Source organism: Salvelinus sp. IW2-2015, linkage group LG28 (assembly GCF_002910315.2).
Source record: "Salvelinus sp. IW2-2015 linkage group LG28, ASM291031v2, whole genome shotgun sequence".
NCBI lineage: Eukaryota > Metazoa > Chordata > Actinopteri > Salmoniformes > Salmonidae > Salvelinus > Salvelinus sp. IW2-2015.
The window spans coordinates 26,978,996-26,990,248 of NC_036868.1; the positions used below are offsets into that span (position 1 = coordinate 26,978,996).

The 11,253-nt window shown below is 44.8% G+C and overlaps 1 protein-coding gene across 1 annotated transcript; it reads right to left on the minus strand.

Moving 5' to 3' along the window:
• Window positions 1-75: 75 nt before the first annotated feature.
• Window positions 76-10,231, minus strand: LOC111954622 (bone morphogenetic protein 2). Its single transcript, XM_023974489.3, has 3 exons — window positions 9,732-10,231; window positions 8,439-8,802; window positions 76-3,850 (listed from the first exon to the last, which is right to left on the minus strand). Exons 2-3 carry the CDS (start codon window positions 8,791-8,793, stop codon window positions 2,925-2,927), a joined length of 1,281 nt encoding a protein of 426 aa, XP_023830257.1. The 5' UTR covers window positions 8,794-8,802; window positions 9,732-10,231; the 3' UTR covers window positions 76-2,924.
• Window positions 10,232-11,253: the final 1,022 nt, after the last annotated feature.

Here is an 11,253-nt window from a genome sequence, read left to right on the forward strand (position 1 = left end):
GGCAGGCAGGCAGGCAGGCAGGCAGGCAGGCAGGCAGGCATACGGGTGGTGCTACTGGCAGGGCTAACCATGTGCTGCGCTGAGTTCTGTGGTTGGGGTCTACACTACAGAAATGGACACCAGATGAGAACTCTCGGGGGAACGGATGCAAGGTAAAATAAAATAACATGTGTAGGCCAGGGGATTGAAACMGATGGACCGGAACTGTTCTAGAACAAAATGGCTGCTTGTTGCATCACCCAGGTGGGTGCTGGTAAGATTAGGTATTAGGTCATCTTCTTACTGAGGAATGTAATAGTTTTTCTTAAATATTTGTGTTTTGCTGTATTTTACTTGTTTTATATTGTATTAGATTTTAGTTTTTGTCTCATGAAATTGTATATGCTGGACTCCCTTGTGAAAAAGAGCCTGGTCTCAATGGTGACTCCCTGCTTAAATAAAGGTTCAAAAAAATAAAATAACATCTGTCTGTTGCACAATGACTTCTCAATATACACAATGGCAAAACATCAGAGAATGAGTGAAAGTTGTTATCTTAGGACTTAGGGACTTAAGGATAAGACATTTCACCATTATACTGTCAGCCGTTTGGAAATGTAACTCCTGTACTATTAAGCGAAAAATGAACTTGAGTTGAAAGCATTTTTTTGTTAAAATGGATTGTTTCCCTGCAAGAAAAAGCCTCCCAGAAAAGTCTTTGCTGATTGAAAAAAACAACCATGTTCGGTTTGCTCTCTTCAAGTGAGTGCATGCATGTGTCTGAGTTTAAAACCAACATTCCATGGTTCCAATGTGCGCTCGTATAAAAAACATTATATTTAGAGCTTCTTGAGCTGCCTTGTGTTCCGTTCCAAACTCTGTCTAATGCAAACACAGCAGAAAGCAGTCTGTCAAACTCCACAACCTTTCCTCTCTCTTTTTCTCACTCTCTCATTATCTACCCCGCCAGTGTGGCTCCGGTATGTATTTCATCTGTCTCTTTTAGGACTATTCCCAGTCACTCCATGTAGGCTAGTGATTACATTACTTCTCTGAGAACAATACAAGTATTAAGATATTAATTCTAACCTTCATGCCTGTGCTCTGTCTTGGACATGTGATATGTTTTGTTTTTGCCATCCCATCCTGCCATTATCTGTCCATATGAATAAAATATGAGCAATAATCCCCTGTTGTTTGTCACTTGGAGTGTTGTTTGTTAGTGTTCATTCATTCTAAAGCCCCGTTTATACCTGGTGCTAACATGGGTCCTTTGTCCTGATCTTGTCTATATTCTTATTGTGCCAACATTTACAGAAATATGTCTACACATAGTATTAAAATGTGTCTGTTATCCGTCCACTGTATCTGCATTGTGGCCATATTTCCTGGTCCCTTCCTTTATGCTAATTATTTCACAGCTTTTCTTTCAAAATCACATTTCTCTATCTATTGTTAGACACATATTGATGTAATCAGTCAATGGTGCCACCTGTCAATGAATTTAGTGGGTGGAATAATGATTATTTAAATAGTTTCACTGTCCAGATTGATTTACACTTGTAAGATATCTAGACGTGTCTGACTACCTCTGATCACAATCAGATCACAATGTGTTTTTTTATTGTCAAAAAATGTGGGCACAATCAGAATGTGGACAAGATCAGGACAAAGGACGCAAGTTAGAACCAGGTATAACGGAGCTTAACAGAACTATTCCCACTGTTGCCAAAACCACAACAGAAGAAGGCAGCCAAAAGCGGGAGAATGTGCCTGAGCATGTGCATATGGAGCAGGTACACCTGTGGCTGTGTGTTTGTTTGTTTGTCTTTATTAATTAAAGCAGCTGTAGTCCTCGTGTCTTGCTGAGGGCCCATTGTGTCTGTCTGATAGCTCGCAGCCTGTCATGTCTCAAATCGCACAGTCAACATACTCACAGCACAGCCCAGCACAGCCCAGCACAGCCCAGCACAGCACAGCACAGCACAGCACAAACACAATAGAAATCCCTCACACACTGACACACAACTCAGCTTGTTTGTTTTCTTTCTCTCTCTCCCTACTTCCCCTCTCTCTTTTTCTCTTTCTCTCTCTCTTTCTCTCTTTTAAGATAGGAAAATGAACTATTCCCAGGGGTTAACTTTTACCTCTGCTTTCCTTCCCAGAGATCTGTGCAATGCCATGTAAACCTACTGGAGGAAAACATCTCGCTGTGTTTTCCCAGTCCTCCCCAGAGACCTTATAACATCTGTATAGATGTAGCAGCCTTGGACCCTTTCTGTGATTCTGTACCCCATTGCAGACCATTACATCACTTACACTGACCCTTTCAAAACACACCGCCAGGCTCCAGTTACTGTACGTTTATCATAAGAGGTGTAAATGCTTCATCTTGGCATTCACTGTTAGAGAGTTAGCTTTTAACCTTGTCTTCTCTGTTATTTTGCGGCTAATTTATGTGGGAGAGGTTCTGCTACTTTTGACCCCTTGACATCCTTAGTTTGATTTGAATGCTTTTAAACACAAATTGGGAAGTCAGCTGGACAAGTGTGGACAATTGGAGCAACCAAAGTGTTTTCTCACGATAAATACACATTATTTATTTACAAATAAAGTGGTTATAATAGAAATAAATACAAATAAAAATCTGAGCATTGTACTTCATGTGGTATTGCACCCATTTCGAAATGTACATCAGAAATACATTTTCAAAACCAGTAAAGGATTATTCCTCTGAGTAAAATATTTATTTTTCCCCAACTTTAAGTAGACATAAATATATTCATATATATTTGTTTTTTAATCTTCTTCCAAAATAGCTATGTTTGTGTCTTTTCTGTCATATAAATAAAACGTCTTCATTGGGAAACCGGGTGTCCATATAACCTCACTCTCTCTCTCTTTCTGAGTCTCTCCATCCCTCCATCCTTCTGTCTCTGTGTGTCTCACCGGCAGCCACATCCCTCCACCACCATATCCTGGTAGTTTTTGAGGATGACCTTCTCATACTCATCCAGATAGAGCAGAGATATGGGGCTGAGCTCTGTGGGCACGCAGCACGCCCGGGGGATGTTGGAGTTCACAGAGTTGACCAGAGTCTGAACGATGGCATGGTTGGTAGAGTTGAGGTGGTCGGCCAATGGGAAGGGACATACCCCGTGGCAGTAGAAGGCATGGTAGCCAGGGGGCGCCACTATCCACTCGTTCCAGCCCACTTCGCTGAAGTCCACGTCGAGTTCGTGTCTGTGGCAGTTGGCCTTGTGTTGATGCTTCCTCCTCTGTTTCCTGTGGCCTGCTGCCTGTCTCTTGTCCCTGTGCAGCACCGCGTTCCCCCGCCCGTCATGACTGTAGGTCACCAGCAGGGGTCGAGCCTGGGGCCATGAGTCCTGGTCCTCGTGGAGGGAGCGGCTCACCCTGACGTGCCTGCTCTGTCTCTGGGCCTCCTCGCCCCCCTGGGTGTCTGGGTGGAACACCTCCACCATGAATCCGTGGTTGTGGCTCCCCCCGGAGGACCACTGGGACACGGCGGGGCTGACGTCGAAGCTTTCCCAGCGGCTCAGAGAATCCTGCACCAGCCGAGTGTCCAGGAGGCGCGTCAGGGGTTCCCCACGGGGAGATGCAGGGGCTCCAAACACCTCGTACACGTTGATGCGATGGATGCCACCAACACTGGTACTGGTATTGGTACTGGAGCGGTTACTGCTGTTGTGACTGGTGTTACTGGTGGGAGCTGCTGTGGCCCCCAGGACCTGGTCTCTGTAGACCCGGAGCTCTGCAGAGGTGATGAGCTCTTCTCCAGGGATGGAGGTGAGATTGAAGAAGAACTGCTGGGTGGTCCTGCCCTTCAGACTTGCCAGAGCCTCCATGGATTCTACAATTGAGACGGAGAAGGAGAGAGTAAGGGTCAGTGGATGATGTTGACATAGAAATTCATGGCTAAGCTCAGGACATTTTGTTTTAACTATAAAGGTTGTAGAGTCACTCCATGACTGACCAGGATTTACTGTCTTAACAAACGGCTTTTCTTTCCATAGCTCACTAAAACACACACACACACACACAAGAAAACGACTGGCTGTGTGTGGGTGTAGATCATTGTCGTCATACACACGGCGTCATACACACACACACTCACTAACTCCAAGAGCATGAGTCAATGTAAAGGGAACAGGTTACAATTATAACCATCCAGCTGCAACGTTGCCAGGTTCATACATTTCACCAGAGTAAATGTCATGACATCAAAGCAGTGGCGTTCCAATGTATTGATAAGATCTAGCAGGGAACAGTGATAGCCTCTAACCACTATGCATGCAAGGCCACTAAATACCATAGAGAATGTTCTGCCCTTTAGGATGTGTTTGCTACATGATGGAGTCCTGTTATTATTGGATGTGTGGATAAAGCCATTGTCGTCCATCATGGAATCATCAAAGCTAGATTATTATGACATAATGAAAGGCCATTGGGAAGTATATCTAATTGATCTTAGGGTGCGTTCATAAATTTAACCTGGAGTGCCAGAGAGAGCCCAGAGTGCGCTCTGGGCGTTCGTAAATTCAGAGCGTTGTCAGATTGTCCATTCGTAAATTCAGAGCGTTTTACTTTCGGAGCGTTCAGAGCGCCCACTGGACGCTCTGGCCGAGGAGTAGGGTTGATCCGAGCGTTCTGACTTCACAACGGCAGTCCCGCACCCAAGCTAACTGGCTAACGTTGGCTAGCTTGCTAGCTACTTCCAGACACATAATGAGAGAACACCCAACTCTGACCATTTTACTCGCCCTAGCAGAGCTGGTTAGGCTGTTTTCATGTTATCCAGAGCGTTGGTGACTGTAACTGTGCTGCTGGGAACAATTAAATTACGTTTTTCCCCCGACGTTTACTGACACCGGCCATATTCAACGGGTGTTGAGCGTTCGTAAATTCGTCAGTTATTCTGCGCTCTGGCACACTCAGACGAGAGTGCGCTGAAATCGGAGTAGATAGCCAGAGTGAATTTACAAACGCACCCATCATTTTTTTCACACCTTTTTTGTCGCAATCTATAGCTAAACTTGTTATTACTCTGTGCATATTTGGCTTGATTGATAATTCATTATTACATTAGTGATGTCAGATACATGACAATGTCAACACTCTTATTTTTTTTGATTGTAGTCCAACTTTGAACATTTACCTTTATGTGTTTTACAGATGGTACAAAGACAAGATTGTTATCTGTTTGGAGTGGTAAAATAAACACCAACTTTGAACTCAGGGCTTTTTCAAAGGAGGCATTTAGGAAATTCCACCCTCTCATCCTAAATCTCCCTCCAGGAGCACAAAGACCTCAATTAGGCCTATCACTCCTTATTGATGTGGGAAACCCCCTTCTGTCTACTTCTCTCTTCAAATCCCTGTCTCCTTCTCCTCTTTTGGCCCAACCACTCCAAAATGCCTCGTTCCCCTCTTTCTCCTCAGCCCCAAATCTCCCTCTCCCCTTCTACCTCTCCCTTCAACCCAAATCCCCCCTCTCTCTCGTTAACCCCAAATCTCTCTTTTTATTCTGCTCCCTCCTCTCTCTCTCTCTCTTTCTATCTTTCTCTCTCTCCAGATCCCTGCTGCGTGAGTGAAGGAGGTGCTACGCTGCGTGTGAACAACATGTCAGGGCTTGTCTAAGAGTTGTGAACCACAGATATGAGTGTATCAACATTCCTAATTTGTTTTCTCCCTGTGAGCCAAAAACAAAAGATAACGGCTAATGTTAGGCCATTCATCTCTGCCTGTCTCTGGCAGCCGGTGCCTGTGTTAGGCCTGGAAATATTATTTTTGGCAAAGAAAATAGTTATTTTTGAAAACCCGATATCACAAAAATGAATAATCCCTCTGAAATGAATATCAAGGAAGAGATGTGATGCATCGATAGGGCTTCAGGATTTGACGTTATGTTTTACATGTGTAGCTACACGTCTATTACATGTATAGAGCCTCCACTCTTCCCACTTCTACCATGGGAACAATTGAAATATCCGGAACCATGCTACGCTGGAGCACAGGATAAAAAGACAGGAGGAGGCAAGGGGGATGAACAACTAAACATGGCTGAAAAGTATTCCAAGGTGCGGAGTGCGGAGTCGAGCGGCAGATTACAGTAGTGGAGTCTCAGTCCCAGTCACCATGCCAGCCAGCCAGTGTGGTGTTTTAGTGTGTCGGTGGTGTTTGTAGTGTGTCTGTGATGTCTGTATTGTGTCAGTGGTGTTTGTAGGGTGTCAGTGGTGTTTCTAGGGTGTCAGTGGTGTTTCTAGGGTGTCCGTGCTGTGTGTGGTGTGTCCGTGCTGTGTGTGGTGTGTCAGTGGTGTTTGTAGTGTGTCAGTGGCGTTTGTAGTGTGTCAATGGTGTTTGTAGTTTGTCGGTGTGTCCACTGGGTGTCATCCCTGCCAGGCCTCAGGAGAGGAGAACACCTAATCAACCACCCATCCTGACTCAACCACTCCAACGAGTCATTCACTTTGTGGAAACTTCCCATGCAGTCAAACACTCAGGAGTCTGTGTAAAAGGCCATCCACGAATGCATTGGGCATGTACTGTACACTACCAGAGCTAGCGCGAACTAAATTATAGGCCATATCCATTCTCAAGACAGATTTTTTTTATTTTAAATTCAGACWGATTTTTTTTATTTTAAATTCATTTAATTCATTTGTAGCATTTAATTCATTTGTAGCATCCGCTACAAGACCATGGTGCTTGCCTACGGAGCTGTGAGGGGAACGGCACCTCCGTACCTTCAGGCTCTGATCAGGCCCTACACCCAAACAAGGGCACTGCGTTCATCCACCTCTGGCCTGCTCGCCTACACCCAAACAAGGGCACTGCGTTCATCCACCTCTGGCCTGCTCGCCTCCCTACCTCTGAGGAAGTACAGTTCCCGCTCAGCCCAGTCAAAACTGTTCGCTGCTCTGGCACCCCAATGGTGGAACAAACTCCCAGGTCAGCGGAGTCAATCAACACCTTCCGGAGACACCTGAAACCCCACCTCTTTAAGGAATACCTAGGATAGGATCAAGTAATCCTTCTAACCCCCCCCCCCCCCCTTAAAAGAGTTAGATGCACTATTGTAAAGTGGTTGTTCCACCTGGATATCATAAGGTGAATGCACCAATTTGTAAGTCGCTCTGGATAAGAGCGTCTGCTAAATGACTTAAATGTAAATGTAAATTTAACCTTGATTTAACTAGGCAAGAACAAATTCTTATTTACAATGACGGCCTACCCCGGCCAAACCCGGACGACGCTGGGCCAATTGTGTGCCGCCCTATGGCACTCCCAATCACGGACGGTTGCGATACAGCCCAGGATCGAACCAGGGTCTGTAGTGACGCCTCTAGCACTGAGATGCAGTGCCTTAGACCACTACGCCACTCGGCAGCCCCAAATAGACAGTGCAGATGCATGAGGGGCGACGGTTTTCAAGCAATGAGAGGTTAAGGTTGACATGTTTCTTTCTTGTTTTGGTCTGTTTTGTTGCAGCACTGTAAATGAAATGCCCAGACTAGAGGGTTAGACATACTCTGAACACATGCACACATCTCTACCCACTGTTACTATATTTTTGCATTTAGACCAACTGGCCCTTACTGAAACAATCATCTAGATGGCATGCGTTTCTGAGCTATATAAATGTATGGTTTCAATGTGAAATCTCGCAGTCAGCGACGCATATGTAGCTATATAATAAGTATGTAATTATGGGGTTCTATTATTAGAACGTGCATAATTACGCACGAAGAGCGATTGGAAAAGAATAACGTGCACCCCCAAAACCAGAATGACTAAGTGACTGACTTTTCAGTCCCGTCTAAAAATGAGACGGAGCTCAGTCTGCCGCAGTGGCCTCTATCATAATGCGTGTGTAGACAGTGTAGTGTAATGTCATGTGTTATTGAAGTAGCAGCAGGGCGATGACTATCACCTGCGCACACGCACACGCACACCGCCCTTACTTTATCCCTCTGCTGCGTTGCGTGTCTGGAAAAACTGTTTTCAGGGCGCCTATGCAAACACCATAAATTATTAAGAAACAAATGACCCTTGTGATAGCGCCAACCCTTGATGTTGTGATGCCTGTTATAGCACAGTCAATGGAATGTTCCGGGTCACCGGTTGCATTAACTCATATTTGAGGGATGACTTTGCACTTCGACGTCACACATCAGCCACTTCCTCTGTCGAACCCTGACAATGACTTTATCTCGTTCAATTGTTCAATTACACGTGTTATTTTAACATGATCTACTTATAACGGGGATGTGTCCCTGACGCGTGTCACTCTGTTAGGATATGAGTGGGCCTGTCATAAAACGTGTAATTGCTCTGAAAATCCTCCTCATACCCTGAGTCATGTTTAAATACAGGGTCGACATGTCTGAGGGAGCAGAGGTGCTCTACGTCGCCAGGTGTAATATGCCACTAATACGTACCTTCGTGGTGAAAGCTTCTAATCGTGTTGGCCTTGCTGGCGGCTCTCTCTGCGTGTCTCCCCATGCTCCGGGGCCGTTTAGTGCTGTGGTCTCCGTTCACCGAGTGCATACGGTACAGGTCCACCATGTACTGGGGCACCACAGCCTGCCTGCTCGGGTTCGGCCTCCGTTTAAGTCCGAACATATTGAGGAGCCGCAGCTCAAACTCGTTAAGAAAGTTCTCAGACTGCTCCGGGCTCTGCTTCCCGGACTCGCTGTACTTCCTCCGGCCGACCTCGGGGATAAGTCCCGCAGCGCCTCCTAGCAACACCTGAGCCAGCAGCAGTAAGATGAGAGAACGAAACACGGCGACCATGGTCAGTCCCTGTGAGGAGAGGAGAGCAGCTTCTGTCAATACACAGGCGCCGCCGACGACACACAGCACACAGGCAGCTATCGACAGCGAGACATCGGCGGATCACTGTAAAATTACCCCAGATCAGCTGCGATAAGCTYTGTCTTCTTCCATACAATAGGAATTATTATTAAAGGAAAATCAGGTTAAAAGTAATGACACGTCACTTTGAAGTAAAGKACAGAATGGTTGGGAATAACATCCCTGCGGACTATGCTAAGTGAAATGGGAGATTGATCTTTTAACATTATAGGGGCAAAACTAAACCACCAGAATATCAAGGTGAAGAAGGTATGAAAGAGAATTGTCTAGCAAAAAAAGGGGATGGTACGGGAAAGGAGAAAATCAAAGAAACTGGAAGAAGAACAGAGAGAAGATGACAGACAAAAAGTCTGCAATTACAGAAACGACAAGAGGACGTGTTTGGTGGAGGTGCATAAAAGAAATACATCATAGCCCTAAGAACACACAAAGTATGAAAGAATTTAATTATCAAAACGGTTCTAATAGAGACGGTCGTTGCAGCAGTCCGACAGCGCTACGAGAGTCATTTGGTGAGGCTTTGACTGCCATGTAGAGTTACTTCAAGGAGTTTGCAGGTGTGAGATSTGACGTGCGTATACTGGCCAGGCGTACTCCACTGCGCAGACAAATACATCAAAAACACCTCGTTCTAAATCAAAAAGTACATGACCTTAGAATACTACCAGGAGATATTCATTTTAGTGTGTATGTTTTGGAATTTGTGTGAACTTTGGGAAATCACGAGACGGAAATTAGATCCAGAATACTCAGTGGATATATGTAGCCTAGTCCATGAGCGTTGTGCAACTTTTCCCTAAATATTAAAGTTGTCATTGACTTCAATAATAAGTACCTGTAACATTTTTTTTTTTTACCTGATAAGGAAGCGCTGTGTCCAGTCGTCCTTCCAGCTTTGGGCTCCAATAAATTCCACATTAATTCGTGTTTATTCCACGCTTTCCTTCTGTGGACGAAATACAGTCCGTGCACTGCTCCGATCGCCTCCTCTTTTGCACATATCTCCGCAGCTGGGAATCTGGAGACTTCTTGATCAATAGAATCAACAACAAAAAATGCCTAGGTTCTATCTAAGCGGACTTGTGTAGGCAGAACCCATCGAAGTAAGAATAAAGAAGCGCCATTAAACATCTTCAAATGCTAACTTTAGGATCAAGTTTAGCAGAGAGCGGGTGTGGAAGATTAAACTGTACTCTGTCCGTCGCTCCTTGTACTCTGTGTCTGTGGGTTGGGGAGCGTCACCTCTCTCCTGTGCGCCGCACACTGTAGCAGTCCAATTGATTGTTGCCTTTTCTTCCCCGGACGAGGCTTTTTGTCGTCCAGTGATGTCACCAACGCAGAGCTGTCATTCATGTCGATTCCAACCACCTCCTGTGCCTTTTCAACCAGTCACCAACAGTAGCCTGCTCAAACTCGCGCTATGGGCCTTTATATCTTTTGGCTTCAAATATGAGACTTTCTTTGACAATAGACTTGTATTCGTTTGTGTGATATAACATTGTTTATTTTGAAAGCATCAACATATCTAACTTTAAGTTTTCTTTTCTATTTTTGTCAAATACTCATTGTTCTGCATTGTTCTCGTGTTCTTTCTCGATTTATGCAGAGCCAGACAACATTTTTACAAGTATTTCATTGTGGATCATTAAAGACTTTAATAAAAAAAAATTGTAATAAGGAGTAACAGTTTCAAAACTATTAGAGCGATTGCGCCATGTGGATGGACTATATTAGCGCACAAATGCGTTATACACACACACACACACACACACACACACACACACACACACACACACACACACACACACACACACACACACACACACACACACACACACACACACCACACACACACCCACACACACACACACACACACATATAATTGTATGTGTCAAAATTGGCCCAGTACTACCCAAGTGCAAATATTGTTTAAACTGCCCATATATGCCTACTGTACTCAAGTATAAATACAGTGTGTGTCTTAGATCCCTGTGGGTGATTGATCAAGATGTGTTAATTCCTGGATTAAGCATGTTTTACTATTGGATAAAAATAAATGGACAATGAGCTGGCAAATGTGTTGTCTTTGGTATATTAGGGAGATTAGGGGCTGTAGTGGCTGTCCTATCCTACCCTCTCAGCTCTGACCTCTGAACTTCACCCCTAACTGGTATCCCTCCTGTCCTATCCTTTGTCCTGGGAAAGGGACAAGACAAATATTGACAAAGTCCATAGTCTTCTCCAGGCTGGACCCAGTCAGTTTGAAAAGATGAACTGATTGCCTGGGAAAACAAACTGAGGCTGTGTTTGAGTCTAGACCAGTCAAGCCCAGGTTGAACATCGAAGCACTGTGTTTCTTGATTCTTTACAACAAGTTT

Coding starts and splice junctions, on each gene's coding strand:
- LOC111954622 (XM_023974489.3), bottom strand. CDS start 8,793: ATGGTCGCCGTGTTTCGTTCTCTCATCTTACTGCTGCTGGCTCAGGTG. Junction 3,851..8,438: donor TAGAAGCTTTCACCACGAAG/GTACGTATTAGT, acceptor TCTCAATTGTAG/AATCCATGGAGGCTCTGGCA.